Genomic DNA, 19,908 nt, shown 5'->3' on the forward strand with positions numbered 1-19,908 from the left:
CCCTCCTGGGGCTGTAACTAATGGTTAATTAGTGTTTTCGTCCATAAAATATCAGAAAATCGTGAAAAATGTTAATGAGTTTCCCAGAGCCTGAGGTGACAATATCTGGTTTTGCCCACAACCCAGTTTACTGTCATAGAGGAGTAAAGAAACCAGAAGTTTTGAGAAGTTGAAATAAGAGAATTCTGACATTTTTTCTTTAAAAAAAAAAAAAAAAAAAAAAAAACTCAAAACAATTAATCAATGATCAAAATAGTTGGTGATTCATTTAATAGTTGACAACTAATCGATTAACTGACTACTTGATGCAGCTCTGCAGCTTTGCTCCAGTGCAGCTCAAATTTGGTCAAGCTTTGTTTTTAGGTTTATTTCAATAAAGTTATAAACAAAGAAGATGTTTAAACTTTAGAAAATATGTTTTGCCCACACCAGGTCGTCAAACAAAAATATTTTGAAAGCTGTTTTTATCCCGAGATGTGCACCATTTTTGCAACCTAATGTTTAAATAGGTTTCTGAATATTTAAAATTCTATTGCAGCATATTTTTCTGTTTTTTAGATAGAAATGTGGAGTACAATCCTTTTCAGTCTCCCGGTATAAAGTGCAAAGAACACATTTAAAGTTATAACATTGCTACATAAAAGTTATGCTTGTGTGCAAAACATCCAGCATCCAACATCCAGTTCTGTCTTCTCATTCTATTATGCATAATTATAACAATATTACTGTAATTACTGTCATCCATATTATTTTTCATGCTCTTTATGCAGTAAATCTGTTCTCTGTATGATCAATTATGCCCTTGGTGTTATTAACTGGACTGCCAGTATCAGCTACAATAAAGGAGATCTCAGGGGTTGGATGCATTCTTTGCCCGTTGATTGGCTGCTGCCTGCCAGCCTTTTCGTCACTTGTATCCGCCCCCTTGTCGTAGAGCGCAGGTTTGATTCTGCGTCAAACTCGCGACAGTAAATCTGAACAGAACAGGAAGTTAGATACTTTTAATTTCAAACTAAAAAAGAAGAAACTGAAAGGACGTGAAACTGATAACGATCATGCTAAGAACCGTACCGTGTGTCTGTTAGAGGAGCACGGATGGAGTGCATCATGCACACAGTTATGTAGACATCCCAGTCTTATTAAATATGAACAAATGCCTCTTCATGCATGCTGTGTTGACAAATTTGACTACACTGACAGAGACTAAAATTAAAGATGTTGTTGTATACTTTTACTTTATTTTACTTAGTTTTGCAAGTACACAATGTTGTTTCAATTAGTTATGTTCTAGTCTAGTTTTTATTTCAGTTAACCAAATGCCTTGTTTCACACCTAGCTTTATTTTTTACCTTTTTACTTTTTTACTACCTTGATCAGAATGACATGTTGGCATTAGTATAATAAAATGCCAATAAATAATATACGTTGTAAAAAAAAAAAAAAAAAAAAAAAAAGTACTTAAAACCATAAGCAAGGGTGAATCTGTTTAGTTTTAAATACAACAACCACAGCTATTTAAAACACATACAGTCAGCATTAACTAATCTAAAATCTTATCCAACCACTTGTCTTTATTATGCAATGTGAAACGCAGCAACCACGTCAATGGTGCATTTATTTTGAAATGTGTCCCGGAAGCCGTTTTCCCGTTGCGACAACTTTGACACTGGTTCCATCTCAGGATACAAACAGAAGGTTAGCCAGGCTGACAGCAAGTAATCTTTCAGCGAGGGAAGAGATTGTCTATCCCGTCGCCGCGGATCAATACTATTTATGTTATGAGAAGAGGACACTGTCTGTCTCCGGACTGTGGTAAGGAAAGAACACCGCTGGTTAGCTAGCTGTGCTAATGCTAATTTATCACCGCGTTGCCGCTTGTAGCGTTAGCTAACATAGCTTAACGTTAATCTGTTAGCTTGATTGGCAGCCGCATGCGTCCAGTCGTTTAACATTTTTGCATATAAGTCATAACTAGTAGGGAACAGTGAAACACGTGTGTCTACCATTGCCTATATGTTTTTTTCATGTCATTTTGTGTAATTTATCGAAGTTATCGCTAAGCGATGCCACTGCTAACTTCTGTCTCCTTATTCACAGTTAGATAACTTAGCCAACGGATTTCACCTGCTTGCATAGAGTGTGTCAGCTAACCTGACAAAAAAGTTGCAAAACTTTTGACTCAGAATCAGCTTGATCTAAACTGTATGATACCTTGATCGTACTGGTAACTGTAGTATTAATGTCGACTGACACAACAGCGGTTGCCCTTTTTGACCCCTCTGTCTCTCTGTGTGTTTAGATTAAACACGATGGCTGCAGCCCCTCCACTCACACGGTCAGACTCAGCTCGGGGCGAGTTCTCCCCTCTGAAACACTTTGTTGTAGCCAAGAAGACCATCAGCGATGTGTTTGAACAACTACTGAACTATGTGAAAGAGACGTCAGAGTTTGTAGAAGGTGAGATGGTTTGATCTGTTTATAATAAATCAATCAATTCAGGTAGTATGAGAAGAGCTGGTTCTGCACCCTAGGTCAGTGGGGGATCATGGTTCAATAGTCATACATGATAAACCAATCAATCAGATCTGCTCCTATAAGTACAAGGGAAAGTTTGGGGTTTTAGCAGAGCTTATACTTCTTAAGCAGACACAGCATGTGTGTGGTGGATCAGAGAACTATGTTTCTATTCTGCCAGGCTGTACTAGAGAGAAGGCCTGAACGATTTAGAATAAATACCAACCAGTTTTCCCACAGGTACTATAAAGTATATTGTATCATCTTTTATTAGAAATCATTTATGATAACAAGTTACTAACACTAAGAGCTGCAGGGTCCTTTCATGCTAAAGTGAAATTATCACATGAACCTGATGTTTATCATCCACAGTCAGCTCTCATGAAGGAAGTGTTGTATTGTCTGTGTGTGTCTGGGACAGAAACCTCTGGGAACAAAGCTTTGGAGAACATTGCGAGTCAGGATCAAAAGTTGGAAATTCAGTCGTATGCTGACAAACTTGCTGTCATTAAGGAGGTGCTGGCGCGCAGACACATGAAAGTGGCCTTCTTCGGCAGGTAAGAACATCAACACAAACATCTGAATTTTACATTGTATTGTGAAGAATTCTGATGTGGTTCTCAAATGTTTTTCCTGTAAGAACAACTTTTACTGACATGATTTTGATGTGCAAGGAAGTGTAAGTTAAAATAGTCCTTCCCCATGTTATTCAGATGGCAGTTTTGCTTTCATTTTTATTTTCTTTCCATTTGACTAGTGTCCTTGAAGTGACATTTGTCATCCACCCCATTCATTTTCTATTGTTCAAACTCGTTCTACATAATTAAGTTTATACTGATGTTAATTTAACCATGTAGTGCTCTGCATCTGTGCTGATGCATAGGAAAGACTCTAAATTCAAAACACAATAGTGGGTGTGACAGAAAAAACAGGCATTTCGCAGGCTTGATTCAGAAATTAATTAGTCCACTGCACTTTCTTGAACTTCTGGTTCAATTTGGTTCTGCATTCAGCCAATGACTGTTTTGTTTGTTTTTAGGACCAGTAATGGTAAAAGCACAGTCGTCAACGCTATGCTGAGGGACCGTGTGTTGCCCAGCGGGATTGGCCACACAACTAACTGCTTCCTGAGTGTGGAGGGCACTGATGAAGACAAGGCCTACCTCAAGACAGAGGGCTCTGATGAGGAGAAAAGCATCAAGGTAAATTTCATTTTAATAAGCATTTTGCAAGGAGTGTGAAGTTAACGTTAACATTTTAATACATGGAATCTGCTTTGAGCAGCTTGTTCTCAACTGTTGAGAACTTCTTTGTACTTCTACTCAAGTAAACAGGGACATGGTTTTGCACAAACACGCACACACCAGAACGCATCCGTGTTCACTAATCAGACCATCTGTTGCCTTCAACCAGTTGTCACCTAATTACACTGATACTATGTTTGGGAATCTAAGAGATGATATCCTCACATTTATCTCTTGATCACGTTTTGTCAGACTGGCAGGATGATGAGATTTTTTTTATCCCTTTGTTTTTATGGAAGTGTTTTTTGTTGCACTCCAGTGGCTTGAATGGCTGAGGATACAACCTGATAAGGTTTATTCCTCACACTGACAACTGAGCCACACTCATATCTTTGCACTCATCCTTTTACAGGTAGCATAAAATTGTTTTATAAACACTAGTATATTTTTCTACATGAAATGCACTCATAAAATTCCTAAAAAGCTTGTAGAGTGATGTTAAGTGTAATTATGTACAGGGTAATTAAACTGTTATAAACACTGGTGGGTATTTGTGCAGTACGATAACCTTGGTAGTTTGGCAGAACGGAAACTGTACTAAAGTAAGTACTTGCTTTAGGTTTTACTGGCTATTAATGAGAAATTATATTTCCCTGTTGGTTTGTGTTTATTTCCCAAACCAAGCAAGTGGTACCTGAACCTACAGCCATGCTAACAGACACATGTTATGCATGATATCCACGGTGGTGTCAGGTGTCTGAAATGCAGCCTGATGTGGGAGACTTCACTTGCTCTTAACTTTAACCCACTGAACTGATTGAAGTTGACATTGGTTCAGCACAATAAGCAGCTTCATCAATTTTAATCTATGACTGTCTGTTATCCTCTTATATTTTTCATTAAGCTTTCTAGTGCATTTACAGTGCATGATATCGAAACGAAAACAACAGAAAACAACAGAAAGTAATATTTCATTGTTAAATTCTGACCATTTTGGCTTTTACTGTAAACTGCTCCTTCCAGTTTGTATTCTTTATACTATCACAGTTCTCCTAAAGTTGGATTTAAAAAATAGCAATATATCACCTTGCTTACGGTATGGTAACATGTTAAATCATAACCCCTGTATTGTGATATGTATCATATTGCCAGATTCTTGCTTGTAAACAGCCATAATGTTTACATCTCTTTGGCAGACTGTAAACCAGCTGGCTCATGCACTGCACATGGATGAGAGTCTGGACGCTGGCTGTCTCGTCCGTGTGTTTTGGCCAAAGACCAAGTGTGCTCTGCTCCGAGACGACCTGGTGCTTGTAGACAGGTAACAGGATCCGTTAAAAACACACGGACAAGTTTGTAAACATCAATTTCATGGTTTCTAGAACATTAAATTGCATTTACACAGATTAGTCCAAGTAGTGTGCAGAAAAAAAATCTTATAGATGTCATACAGTTGATCTCTTGACCTTCTCTTCGACTCCCCAGTCCAGGGACAGATGTTACATCGCAACTGGACAGCTGGATTGACAAGTTTTGCCTGGATGCTGATGTGTTTGTGCTGGTGGCCAACTCTGAATCCACACTTATGAACACGGTAATGTCTCTGAGCCTCATGAAGCTCATGTCTGCTCAGTGTCCTATGGAAATTGCATTATGTTCGTAGTTCAGTTTGGCCATCATTGTCAGTCTGTATCAGGGATTAACTATTGATTAATGACAAGAACACGCCTGCGCTTTAATTTGTAGTTTATAGTTATAAAATAACTTGAGTTTGCAATCATAACTGGCTGTCACTCATTTAAATTAGTTTAACTCATAATAACACACCATACTAGCAAGCAAAGTAAGTTTTCAGTTATGTCAGACACTCTTGTGTACGTAACGGGTCAGTGTGGATGTTTTCTCTGCTGAGCTGATTGCAGAGCTGAGAATGAGGCTGCTTGTGTTTATATCCAGCCACAGAGGCCCCACTCTTGTTTCTCTTGGCTCAGGCATTCATGCAATGTGAAGCCGGGCACAGTCAATCACAGAGCTCCTTAACCCAGCAGCAGCCCCTCTTAAAGGGACAGCAAACACACTTTCCCCTCTGTGCTATTCAAGGGAAATGAACCCAGGCATATTATGTCAATAATGAAAAATTATCAAGTAGTAAAACGTGTGTCATGCCTGAAATCTGGCTGCGTTTGCAAACCACGAACATTTCTGTCTATATTGCAACACCAACTGTGCCATCTTGGTAAAAATGAAGCAGACAAAACCAAATTCAAAGTGCTCCTGTAGGTGCTGAATTTGAATCACTAGAAGTTAAGCATCCTTACATTTTTATTGTGTCAATAACCAAGATATTTTGCATGTCTACTCTTCATTCAGAGTGAAGATGTTTGTTTGTTTGCAAGTTATTATTTCACCTGAAGTCAGAGTGCCTATATTTCATGGGGTTGTTTGAAGAAAAAAACGAGAAATGTAGATTTTTTTTTTTCACAGATTTTAGCAAACTTTAACATTATTCTTACTGATCTCTCTTTACTCTTCCAGGAAAAGCACTTTTTCCACAAAGTGAACGAACGTCTGTCAAAACCCAACATCTTCATCCTCAACAACCGCTGGGACGCCTCAGCAAACGAACCAGAATACATGGAGGATGTGAGTCAACAGTCTTAACATTTTACTGCCTTTGATCTTTTGCAAAAGTGAATTAAACAAGTCAGTTTGGAGTCTTAGCACATAAAAGCAGAGCTATCTGCCAGGCTAGATACCACTAGGGGTAAGTCAAAAAGAATTCTGGTTTAACTGACCCAAACTACCGTCTTGGTATTGAAAATAGTACTTTTACAAACTAATTTTCACACTAAGTGACTCCTCTTCCTCCAGGTGAGGAAGCAGCACACAGACCGCTGTGTGAATTTCCTGGTAGAGGAGCTGAAGGTCGTGGATCGCGATCAGGCACCCAACCGCATTTTCTTCGTCTCCGCCAAAGAGGTGCTCAACTCCCGAATGCAGCGTGCACAGGGCATGCCCGAAACAGGTGAAGCTTCACATTTTATAGCTTCTGATGCGTAATTTGTGGAGGAGGGAGAAACAGTGTTCATATCTTTATGATTAATATCACAACCAATGTTGCTGTTTATCAAACCAAATTCCTATCAACTAGAATCTTTACATATGTGTTCATGAGCACTGCAGGCATTCTCAATTTACTGTTTTTTTTGTTTTTATAACTTATCAGGGTAAGGGTGCTCTGTTTGGTCAGCCACAAATGATGTATAAGCTATCAATGATATATGAATTTGACATATGTGGGCACTGAGAAGGACTTCATGTTGCAATCAAGTGCACCACCTAAACTTAGAAATCTGGTTACAAATGTTTACAAAGGTTGTTTAAAACAGGTCCTGTTTTTTTTCTTACATTGGTCATTACTTTCTTGTTTTTTCACTACAGCATTTTGAATAATTAGATGTTAAAATCACATTATCCAATTCATTTCTACATAGACAGATTTAAGAAATCTATTTTATAAAAAAAAATCCAATTGTTACCAACAAAACATTGTCTTGTATAACTGGTCCTAGAGTGCGTCTATGATAATTTTCAAGTTGTTTTATGTTCAATATTTTAGCAACACAAAATACAATGTTGTAATCTGTATTCAGTTTAAAAATCCTCATTAGAGCAATTACATTAGACAGATGTGTTGCAAATGATAAACAGTGATTACAGTTATAAAAAAAATATCCAAAAACTATAATAAAGGCTTAAGGAGATTTTTTTTAAAAAGGTGAAATAAGTCAATAAACAGTTATATATTTCACATCTGACGTAGGATAAGGTCTCTGTGCTGATGCAACTTGTGGATTTCTGCAATAATAAAAAGCACTTTTATTTACGCACAATGTGATCATTTCATCCAACAGGTGGAGCCCTGGCTGAGGGCTTCCAGGAGAGACTGAAGGAGTTCCAGAGCTTTGAGAGGAGGTTTGAGGTTCGTGTGTGTGTCTGTGTGTGTGGGAGCCAAAGTCGTTTCCATATCTTCAAATATTTTTATTACCACTTCAGCAAAGTCTATTTCCTGTCTGAATACAGAGAGATACATTTTCAAGAAAATTAAGCCACTTTTATAATGATTTTTGACATACCAGTGATCTGACACTGATATATATGCATCTAGAAACACATCTCAACAGGTAGACCTCTGAGGTGAAATCAGTGTCAAGTCAAATCAAGGCAGCACGGTACACGGATGCTTATAAACACTGCGGTTGGAGTATCATACAGCTAAGCAAATATTTTTGACGTTGTCAGGCTGCTGCTGGTTACACCTGGAGAGAGAATCACTTTTCTAAGAGGCTATTTTTTTTTCTTTTATTCAGACCAGGAAATACAAACCAGAACCAGAGCGTACTGTGTTTATCCAGTTACACAAACTCCTCAGGCATTTGAGAAATGCTACTTACAGAAATTCAGTTGCCTGGTAAAAGTGCCTGTGTGTGCATGTTTGTCAAAGCGTGTTTGAGATCACTGCATGGTGAAAGAAATGGAATAAAACAAGAAGCAACCCAAGTCCCTCTCATAACAGTAACAGTTAACCTGAGCAGTCGACGTCTCCAATCTGACTTAGTCGTTAGGTTTCGCCACCAACCATGCAGTGTGAAGCTGATGGCCACGGGGCCTTCTAGACCAATCACTGTGCCTTTCCCATCAACCTGCGTCTTCATTGCTGAAGTCTAGATTCACTTAGGCGAGGGCATCCATTTGTTTTCATTCTATGTTGATTTTGTTCTGTCTTTACAGTTTTGATTGTTGAGTTTTCTTTGTTCTTCGTATTTATGTGTTTTGTTGCACCTTGTTGAGATGTTTTGATTTTAACATGCAGGAATTGAAATGTGTCCATAGTGGGAGAAAATGATCATTATAATCCTAAAGATTTCAGTCATAGTTGATTTTGCAACACCTGCGGTTACCATGGTAACAGAAAGTGCGGTTCGATGTTAGTTAAATCGTGGGAGCGGTTACTTTGTCTGAAATACGACAGAGGAGTAACCGGAGTATCTGTTTACAGCACAGCCAATGAAGAAGTCAGTTAATAATTGATTTTCCATCATGTCGTGAGCAGCTTGATTTTATAATGCACACAGTACGAGTACTTTTTACACACAACTGCAGGACATAGTAAAGTTGGGCACTTTGCTGGTGAGTTGGGGCTGCTCCCTTTTGTTCTGTTACTGCCTTTCAAACATCCAAACCGGTTTCTGGATGAAAAATGGTGAAAGTGGCCATTGTCTTGTTTTCTAGATACATTTTTGATGAATAATTGTGATAAGCGCTATTGGGTTCCCTGCTGTTGCTTCGCAATAAAAGCCTCCTGGAAATGTTCAGTTTGCATTAGCACTAACTTAAAAGAGCTCTGACATGCCGTTAAAAGAGTGAACAGTATTTATTTGATAAAATTACGTTAAATTACAAACTTGCATCCTGTGAATCCAACTTGTATCTGAAGGCAGTTTTAATCCAGTGCGAGAATGGCGGACCCCGCCACTAACAAGGCAACTTGCTTTGTAGAGAGATGATTATGGAACTTGAATACACTGAATGAACTAATAATAGTGGAGGAGTCCTAAGTTTGTTTCTGACTCCTGAAGTCATTCCAGCACTGTTCAAATGCAGCCAAAGGACAATAACACCTGTCAAATAGAGATACACACTTTATAATGTAATTTATCCCAAAATGACACAAAATTCCTGCTTTTAGATTTAGTATTTTTTTATTTTCATTCACTTGCATTCTTGATTGTTTACACTTGATGTGTTCTTTATAATTTTTCCGAGGTTTCACCAGCACATTACTGTGACTTTATGTGGGCTGTGGGACACAAGATAGACACACTGCTGCTGTCATTTTCCCACCTGTTTTTCTTTTACTTTTCCTCTCTTAAGTTAAAGCAGCAGGTGTCCATCTTGTCCTCTGTTTGTCCCTGGTAGCGTGCAGGTTCATGCACCCTATCCAGCAGCAGCAGCCCCTATAGCTGTCACAGTAACTTGTGTGTTATGGCCTCGCAGGAGTGTATCTCGCAGTCAGCAGTGAAAACAAAGTTTGAGCAGCACACTATCAGGGCCAAGCAGATCACAGCAAAAGTCAAGAGCATCATGGACGCCATCAACATTGAGGCGGCGGAGAAGAGGTGAGTATCTCCCTCCATAAGTTCTTTACCTCATAGTTAGTCAGTGGGAGGGTGTTGATAGAGATGAAGTCTGTTAGTGTCTCCTTTTGTCATTATGAAGGGCCTCTAGTGGTACTCTATGAAACTTTAGAGAAAATAAATATGAATGACATTTTATTTAATAATAAAGGGATAAATAAAGTAGTAGATACTACAACTACCAGCGGATTTCTCAGAAATTCTACTTTCTACTGTGGTGCACTTGGTGTGTTTCTTTTTTACTATTAATTGTTCAGCTGCTAGTTTCCTTTTGGTGACTTTATTTCCTGTTGTTGGGGCTGGAATTCAGAGTGGCGGCTCTGGAGGACCGAGAGTATCAGATGGACCGGCTGGAATTTGTCAAGAATCAGCTCAACCTGCTGATTGATGATATCAAGAGGAAGATCAAGGCTATCAGTGAGGATGTGGCAACTAAGGTAACGTAGAACAAGAAAGAACTGTTGAATGTCCTGTTTAAGTGTCCCTACACACCCTTTACACCACAAGACCTGCCTGCTTTGGTTGGGCAATAGGACCTAAAATTTACATCACCATATTTGTGGACACTGCATTCAAAACAAGACTCTATTTTCACTCTGTTGGCAATGTAACGAAACATGTCTTATGAAAGAAGACATATTTAAAAACAGATGTGTCTGTTGCCTTCAAATAGGAATGAAAATGAAAAAGTCTTATCATATTTTTTTAGAATGAAAGTTGACATCTTAAAATAGCCCCCAAATCTAAAGATAGTCATTTAATTCTCTAAATGAGAGTTTCTGCTTGATATGAATACTTCTGATACTACAGCTGTGTGCAGTTTTTAGTTAAAGTAAATTAAGTTTATATCAAGGGTGAACAGAAAGTAATAACTGAGATGTACATGTAGCCATTTCATCAGAAAAGAACAGTAGGCTACAGTGTAATGCACCAGTCTGAGCCCTGATGTGCTGCTGATGGTTCTTTGAGCAGGACACAGATGTTCTGCCTGCTCCTGTGCAGATGTGATGTAGCTGACTGATAACTCTGGTTGTATTTCATCGTTACTCCAGGTATCCAGTGCCATGGGAGAGGAGATCTGCCGTCTCCACGTAATTGTCGATGAGTTCCGCGCTGACTTCCACCCCTCGCCACATGTCCTCAAGATTTACAAGTCTGTAAGTAACGCTGCAGATTAATGCTTTGTGATCACAACTTTCCTGGTCAGCAATCTGATTATCAAGCCACTGTGCCAGTATACTGCTCGAGCTAAACTAGAGGCCAGAGTGACATATGTCCTTTGGTCTCTCTTGACTTCTTTCCATGTGACCTCTGACTCCTCTTGCTGTTGGCAGGAGCTGCTGGCTCATGTGGAGGAGGGGATGGGCAAGAACCTGGCCTACCGCTGCTCTGACGCTGTCTACGCCTCTGTCCAGTCCTCTCAGCAATATATGATAGGTAATTAAACTGCAAACATAACTGTGCTCAGAATAATATCAAATTTATTGTACTGAGTGGCATTGTAAATGTTTCAGTTGTCATTCTAAAATAAAATAGAGTAAAATAGTCCCACTGTGTAGTGCACAGCATTCCTAAAATCTATTCACACCCAATTATTTACCTCATAATGATCAACGTAAATTTAAAATACAATATCAGTGAGGGATTCTGAGAGTTCTCTTCTTGAGTATCCTAACAAAGTAATTAACAACAGCCACCACTCCTCACCACAGACCCATTTTTGTCTTTTAAGGGTTGTCTTTTGGTGTTAGCGGGTCAACAGTATATGCCACATAGAAGTGGTATGGTCATCTTAAAGCTGGGAACCTGAAGATTAATTTTAGCTGCAGCTCAGCGCTCTCAAGTTTTTCTAGTTATAAATCTGTGAAATAATTGTGCTTTCTTTATACACCTATCAAACATTTTTAAGTTTAGAGTGTATGAGGCCCATTCCCATCTCGTAAGTTTTTTGGTTGATACAATTGACTACACAGAGATTTCTTTGAGAACGAAAGCATTTTTTTTTTTTTTTGGGCGATTGGATAGTGAGCACTTCTGTTCTGGAAATAACTCAGAAATTCCATTATTGTCAATATACAGAGGAAAGTCAATTCATCCTTTGAAAGCCCTAGGCTGCAAGTTTGTGATTGTGAAGGTCACTATAGGCCATTTTATACAGTGAGATCAAGGGGTCTAGGGACCCCAGTAAGCAGAAATATTCAAATACACCATTTCTAGAATAGGCAAAAATAACACATTTATACTGCATACAAAATCTGCATGGTGTTAGCATATGTCTATAAAGGGGAAACTCTTCGGTACCCATTTTCATTCAGATATCTTGAGGTGAGAGGTCATGGGACCTACTTGAAAATGGTCAAAAATTAGCCTAACCTTGGAGCTCCCCTTCCCGACAAGCTTGACACAGTGGGTTGTAATTTATGCCTTAGGTCATCTGGTTTCATATGATTCCACTATCTTCACTCTGAAAGACAGTCATGTCTGCCAAGTGGAGTTTAAGAGGTTGGAAAAACAGATGGAAGAATAGCAGAAATTAAAAGCTAAAATTAATGATTGGTTCTCTAAGGTTGTTATTTCCTCGCAAACTTTCCTTGCTTAAAAGGCCACGGAAGAAATTATGTTTTCATAGAAAATGACCTTAGCCAGATTTCCATTCCACCTTTTGTTTTTTTTTTTCATTCAATTAGAGTGTTGCTGAACTGAGTCAAACCTTGTTGCGCACTCACTCAGACTGTGGTCTGCAACACCCAGCGCCCTGCTATATTTACCCTCCTCTCTGAATGCCATCATCCCATGCCCCATTATGCTACAAATGCGTCACTGTGTCAGGCACGCATGCAAGCTGTGCTCGGTGACAGTGATGTTGGAAAGGTGTTAATGTGCCCTCTGATGAAAAGGACTCAGGTGCTGTTATGAAATTGTGTTGTGATTTTTTTTTTCCTCTCCCTAAGGAAAAATAACAAAGAGCTGGGATATTCAAATCAAATGTACCTTTTTTTGTCTTTACAGACACATTGCTAATGTAGTGATGTTGATTCTGCCATCTTGTGTAATTATGTTCTGCCCTCTAGTGCCTAAAAAAAGAATATTAGCTGTAAAATGTACTAAAAGTAAAAGTGCTTATTTTTTTAAATACAAACCCGGCTACAAATCATCCCATGACTGCTGCTGATTTCTGCCAGTCCATTTTGTAACTGTCACACTCCATGTTTTTTCACTCTCCAGAGAGCATGCTCCCTCTGCTTCCCTCGACGGTCCAGACCCAAGTCCACATGCTGGTGCCCAGCAGGAAGTTTGACCTGAGTTACGACCTGAACTGCGCCACACTTTGCAACAACTTCCAGGAGAACATTGAGTTCCAGTTCTCACTAGGCTGGACAGCATTAGTCCACCGCTTCCTGGGATCTGCTAACGCACAAAAAGCGCTGAGACTGGTGGACCAAAACTTCCAGGTACAGAGGACTTCCTTGATTCATATTGTGACATTTAATGCCAATAATAATGATGACAATAATAATAACAGTGTTGACATAAATACCATGTAAAGTGAACATAGTCTGTATCGTCATCACTCAGACCTCTCGACCAGCACTGCCCCTGGCCCGTACGCCCTCCTCAGGACCCCCCTCCACGATAGCCCCGCCCAACAATGACACAGCCCTCATGACCCAGGAGGACATGATGGTAGCCATGGCAACCAACGTGGCATCGCTCACCTCCCGCACTTCAATGAGCGTTGTCATCGTTGGAGGAGTGGTATGTTGTTCTCCAAAATTGTTCTTGCATGTAAACGTACATACACATTTTTATTAGAGCCGCAATTATTAATTGATTAGTTGCCAACTATTAAATTAGTCAGCAATTGTGTGTGTGTGTGTGTGTGCGTGCGTGCATGTGTGAATCATTTTATTTAAATGAAAGGGAGTATTTCAGGGGTAACTGTGCTTAATATTATGAGTTGTCTCACATTTAGATGTCACGTTCTGATACAAACTGTGAAACAATTTCTCCTTTTTACTTTCATTTGCACTCAAAAGACTGAGACTAAGAATTGATTATGTTGCATTATATAGCCCTAAGTGTGCTGTAGATCATGGCAACAAAAGAAATAACTTTGCGGATTAAAGATCTCGGCTACAGAGATTTGAATGGAAAGAAAAATCTACTGACTCTATTTATGACATGAAAACTGAAAACCATCCCTGAAAGTGTTGTCTTTCCGACACTGGTCTAACTGGGAGGGTGCTAACCCAGCTTCTCTTCATATTTATTTTTTTATTTTCTAAGGTTTACAGAGCAGTTGGCTGGAAGTTGATCGCCCTGTCGGCCTCAATGTACGGCTTGCTGTACCTGTATGAGAGACTCACCTGGACCACAAAGGCAAAGGAGCGCTGCCTGAAGCGCCAGTTTGTGGACTACGCATCTGAGAAACTGCAGCTCATCGTTAGCTTTACTAGTGCGAACTGTAGCCACCAGGTCCAACAGTAAGTCCTGATACAGTATCACTTCTGTCATTTGATAGTAGAACAAACTAATGTTTTCTTTTTTGATCAATTTAAGGTTGTTTTATGTCCATCTGTTTTAGTGTGTACAGAAATGATAGCCATTTTCATCACTACAGTAAGGGCAGTAAAATAAATGATTTATTACTCTATATGTCATTTGATATTCTTTTGTATTAAGCTCATGTAGGATATCATAATGTTTTGATTTTTTTTTTTGTCTTTGATAGAGTAATGGTGAAATCCACCCTGAAACACTTAACATTATACCACAATAATCAGTTTTGTTGTGGTTGTTTTTAATAGTAAAACCAGGTAAAAGAAATAAATGAATAAATAAGTAATGTCCAGTGTATACAAGGGTGGATTGATCCTTTAACATGCAGCTTATTGAGTCTCAGAATGTTTATACTGACATCAAAATGTTCATTTCTCTGCACCCTTCCTCATTTTTCTGTCAGTGGTATTTAACCTTCTGACAAAGCCTGACTCCCCATAATGTTGGCGCCCTGCTCCACCCTCCTCTGTGCCCCACCCAGCTTTCCTCTCTGTGGCGGGGCTAAATAAATAAGCACTGAGACGCTGTGCCCTCTGTGTTGCCAGGGAGATGGCTACGACCTTTGCTCGGCTCTGTCAGCAGGTGGACCAGACGCAGAAAGAGCTGGAGGCTGAAATCCGCCAACTGACAGCCAAGATAGATCAGCTGGAGACCGTCCAGAGCCAGTCCAAGAGTCTGCGGTCAGTCCAGCGTCTTCTCTTATTGGGGGCAACATGAAGGGTGGAGAAGTGTGGGAGAGAATAGAGGGAGAACTGTCTCGGAATATGGGGTAAATGAGCATCCTAGTGATTCTCCAGGAACCGCAAAAATATCAAGACCTGGAAATGATCAAATGCTTCATTCATATTTGGTCAGATTTACCAGACCTGCCAAAGAATTTGGAGTTTTTTCCAACTCAAGCTTGCAGCACGACCCTGCAGGATGCTAACAGATTCACAGTTACAAGAGAGTGGGTTCTTTGAAGTGAGTTGTATGAGGTACTTATGCATATGTGTACCCACAAATGATGTTTCCAGTGTCCTGCTGTGGACAGAGTCAGCAGAAAAGCATATTTTAGCCACCTAAAAGATGACCCACCGTTGAAAATCAATTTAAGTGTAGGCTACCAGTTGATCTTTCCATCAGAGAGCATTTTTTGACAGAGAACCGAAACCATTATATCGCTCTCTCCAAAGCCACTCATTTGACATTTAACCATGCAGGACACGCAAGATGCAGATGTACCACCTTGATCGTTTAGTTTGTGTGGTGTTTTATAAAGATTAGTACAGATGTGAACTATCTCTTCAAGAAGTACTTCATTCACAGGATAATCTGCCTGTGTACAGAAACATGCTTGTTAACCGACCTTAGATGCTGTCACTGGCTGAGTAGATTGTCAGCTTTTCTTACCCCCCATGTCGACCTCAAGAGAGTCAGATGCATTTTTCACTCGTACATCTCATACAACAGAAACACTTTGATTTTAATCTATGCAGCTGTCATATCAGCACTGTGCGTGTCGGCTGCATTTCACAGGTGTAAATGTAACCTGAGGCTTTTATTTAGACTTCCAGTTTATTTTTTTGACAATATGCTTGTAAATGCAACACTGGTGACCAGTGAAAAGCCATTGAATATGTTCATGTATCTAATATCTAAATTTTGTAGCTCACTCTGCTCCGCTTCAGTCCCATAGACTATTCTTTTACTTCACCCAGCAGCTGAGAAATAAGACACAGGAATTTATTGAACAACTTCTGCAGTGTTTATTCATGGGCAAACTGTATATTTACTGCCACTGCTAAACTTTAATCCCCCTCCTCTGATTGCAAATGTGTGCTCTGAGTGCAGCCACTGCCATTGCACTCACACACACACACATTGCCATGCTTGTATCACAGTGATATGCATGTTGTTTTGGAAAAAAAATGATTAGGAATATTCACACATATCAAAGGAAAACTGAACGCTCCCTAAAAAGTTCGACTACTCATTTGCTGTTGAATGCTTTGAAATGTGTGGACAGATCCTGAACAAGGTCGTTACGTGAGCGTGATGCTGACAAAAGGCAAGAGTCACGTTTGGGAAAGACAGCGATAACTGATAATGATGTATTGCTACTACTTCGTCTCTGCTTGAGAACAAATTCAGTTAGCTTTAAAGTAGAGTATTGATAAATATAAAGGTGTACATAGTTACAAAACAACAAACATGTGGAAGTATGGGTGGGAAAAGCCAAATTAGTTCTTTAAAGAATGAATGAACGAGAGACAAAGTTTTAACACAAGTGAACAGTGTAGTGCTGAACACATAATTTAGGCAAGTCTGAAAAGTCTGAACAGTTATTATTTTGCTATTTCCTGGTCTTAAAAACATTTGTTATTGCTTATAGTGTACATGCTGTTCACTCACGATATACATGTGACTGCAGAATTTAGATGTTACAGACCAATATGAAATTAGAAATAAATTTAGCTTTACTTCACAGGCAGTTTGGATGAAGTTGGTTTTTAATCATGTTGTGTGTTTGTTTCCTCTGCAGACATAAAGCGACGGAGCTGGAGAGACAGTTGGAGGCGTTCACAAACCAGTACCTGCAGCCTCAGCAGTGAGCGGCTCTCCTTCACCACTCCTCGCTCTTCTGGTTTGGTTCTTTTTGAGCCAATCATTCCTCAGCCAGGCGCCGCCTCAGTGCACCCAGCCCTCATCACCTGAACTACAACACAGTTTCTGTGTGGATGGTAGCGCTGAAAAGACAAATCGATTTGATCTAACAACCAAAAAGATATTTTGATAATCAATGAAATGACTTCGGCAGCCTCTCAAATGGGAAAATCTGGTTCTTTTGTGTCTTTTTGTAAAAATGTAATATTTTTTTGTTTTGGTTTGGGTTCTTTGTCACACCAAATAATCAGTTTGAAGACAGGTTTTGTTAACTTAATGGCTACTTGTCAATTTTTTGACATTTTGTAGACTAATTAATCAATAAGAAGTTAAAATCCATAGTTGATTTTCTGGACAGAGGAGTGTGAAGGCCCAGACACTACAGTATTCACCCCACCCCCCCTCCTCAGCCCTTCAGGTGCTTGAGAAACTGCAGTGAAACTGTAAAACAAAACTGCCTATAAAAGAAACAAATGGATTCCTGATGTGCAAAGACGCTCCACGACGTGGCGATATGATCTCGGTCGGCATGAAGGCTTCCGGTCGGGTGCTATATTTTGACACTAACGTGCTTCTAACTGTGAATATGCCTTTTTTTTGACTAACTTTTGTGGAGCAAATGAAATTTGTGTGTCTGTATGACTGTAGGTGTATCTGTCCAGGCATATGATCTGCTGTATGTTAGCAACAAAAAATAAATATATTTAATAACAAAAGAAAACACATTTGTTTTTCTGATTATAAGGACCTAGTTAGTGTAAATTCACTGAGAGAAATAATTTGAGTAGAAAGGGAAAGCATGTCTTTAACATACTGTAGGTTCATGTTCTATTTTCTAAGAATCCAAACTGTATAGATCAAAAGCTTTGGAAATCCTCATATATTTTATAATATACTGTTTTATTTATACCCATTAGACTTGTAATGACAATTGCACCAGTCTACACTTGTAAAATTTTATTTTTTTTCTTGAATGCGTGTTGAAATACCTCCAGATTTGCCCAGTTGCATTAAAATCTGCCACAATCTCAAATTGACTTTTTGTGCTTTTATTTGAAAGACACTGGATGTAAACATTACTTTGGTTTATTGTTGGGTTTTTGTTGTTTGTTTATTTATTTACAGGTTAATTCCAAAGAGACGCTTAAACTTCGGAGGCGTTTAAAATCCATATTGTCCATAAGTCTGTAAGTTTGCATTATATTTAGAATATTATCACTACTTGCTTACTTCTTGCTGTCAGATAGCCTTTTCCACGGTTATAAAACCCAAATGCTGCTCTCTCTAAAGCCACCAGTCTTCGTTAGCAAAAACATCATTTTACCTCCCATAACACTGGAGCTGCTCTGCTATTGCTGCCTTGATCAACTTGTTTGTTTGTGTTATTGCGTGACTGTTGTTTTAAAGGGTTAGTTTGAATACACCAAAGACACAATAACAAAGAAATTTAACAATCGAGGCAGTGGTAGACCATCAACTGCCGCAAGATAAAATTAAAGTTTTTGCCTGCGGCGTCTGGTGGCTTTGCAGAGAGCAATGTTTGGCTTAGTAACAGCGGTTTCCTGTTTGATGAAAATATTCTAAATACAGCATACACTTAAACTAATATTGATTTTAATTTTAGGAGGCTTAAATCATCTACTGTAGTTAATATTGATAATACCCCACTTAACTATCCCTCTAACGAAATGGAACATCTGTGAATATTAAATACATTATATATATATTCAGCTTTTATCTTTAAAATAAACACCATATGTCAGCTTTTTAATTAATCTGTCTTTGTAAATTTTAATGACAAAGAAACAGAATTAACTGTAAAAACAGCATTTTTTTCCAGTGCTAACTAATCTGCCAAAAAACAATGGATATATAAATATGTTTACAAATTAAATTATTTAGAGCCAAAAGCAGAAACTCAAACTACACAGCCAGTTTTTGCCTCCTTTGGGTCAATTTTCTCCTCAGTTGTTCTTGTTTTTAAAACAAACTTCTTTTACACTCCAGAAAACCTTGCTTAAACATTCATATACTCTACTTATTTACACACTTATACAGTCTAATTTTCTGTAAATGAAAATCAGCCAGGTTGTGTATTCTTGGTTAGAAGCTTTTTATTGGTTACAATAACTCATGGCAACATATCAGTATCACCAAGCCACTGTACAAATACAAAAAAAAGGTCTGGTGTGAAAAAGACTATAAAAATTATTCCATAACAAGTGATTATAATTTCACATAATAGCACTGTAAGAGAATTATCATGGCACCAAGTCCCTGGTCTTTACTGGCTTAAAACATAAAACAATAAATAAAATCAAAACAAAAAGAACTTGTCAGAACAGTAGGTTGTAGAGTCGAAGGACAGTGCATTATTCTGTGACGGTGCTGTGGTGGTGATCATGTGACATAACCAATCAAGTGTTGGGTGTCGTTGACATTTTTTCCTCCTATGTTTAATATTTGTCAGAAACCTAAAAACAACTTCTCACAGTCAGATGCTAAATTGGAGTGTCGTGCAAATACAGTCCTTGAAATACTGCCTGAACATAAAGTTAGACGTTGGTACCTGACATCGATCGCCAAAAATACTGCCAAACATACCGCCAATGATCCAAAGATTCTGTGAGTTTGGTACTTCACACAACACTGTAAATGTACCAAATGTTGACATTTTTGTAAAATACGAGCCAATTCGACAGCTCCGTATCAGTTGTGTAGCTCAGAGAATTAACTGGAGGAAACTT

General features: G+C 38.8%; 1 protein-coding gene across 1 annotated transcript; it reads left to right on the top strand.

Annotated features, from left to right (window-relative positions):
• The first annotated feature begins 1,638 nt into the window (after nt 1–1,638).
• On the top strand, nt 1,639–18,194 carry mfn1b (mitofusin 1b). Its single transcript, XM_084723374.1, has 18 exons — nt 1,639–1,812; nt 2,300–2,457; nt 2,936–3,071; nt 3,554–3,716; nt 4,955–5,079; nt 5,244–5,352; nt 6,294–6,401; nt 6,630–6,783; nt 7,673–7,740; nt 9,816–9,937; nt 10,266–10,392; nt 11,008–11,112; nt 11,290–11,392; nt 13,181–13,407; nt 13,532–13,711; nt 14,243–14,439; nt 15,061–15,195; nt 17,040–18,194. Exons 2-18 carry the CDS (start codon nt 2,310–2,312, stop codon nt 17,107–17,109), a joined length of 2,277 nt encoding a protein of 758 aa, XP_084579500.1. The 5' UTR covers nt 1,639–1,812; nt 2,300–2,309; the 3' UTR covers nt 17,110–18,194.
• Nucleotides 18,195–19,908: the final 1,714 nt, after the last annotated feature.

This window comes from Lutjanus erythropterus, chromosome 7 (assembly GCF_056507025.1).
Source record: "Lutjanus erythropterus isolate fLutEry1 chromosome 7, fLutEry1.hap2, whole genome shotgun sequence".
NCBI lineage: Eukaryota > Metazoa > Chordata > Actinopteri > Lutjaniformes > Lutjanidae > Lutjanus > Lutjanus erythropterus.

Bases quoted from the DNA above. Each gene is read 5' to 3' on its own strand.
- mfn1b (XM_084723374.1), top strand. From the start codon at position 2,310: ATGGCTGCAGCCCCTCCACTCACACGGTCAGACTCAGCTCGGGGCGAG. The intron at 2,458-2,935 runs GTGAGATGGTTT...TGTCTGGGACAG, and splicing joins GACGTCAGAGTTTGTAGAAG to AAACCTCTGGGAACAAAGCT. The intron at 11,113-11,289 runs GTAAGTAACGCT...TGCTGTTGGCAG, and splicing joins TCCTCAAGATTTACAAGTCT to GAGCTGCTGGCTCATGTGGA.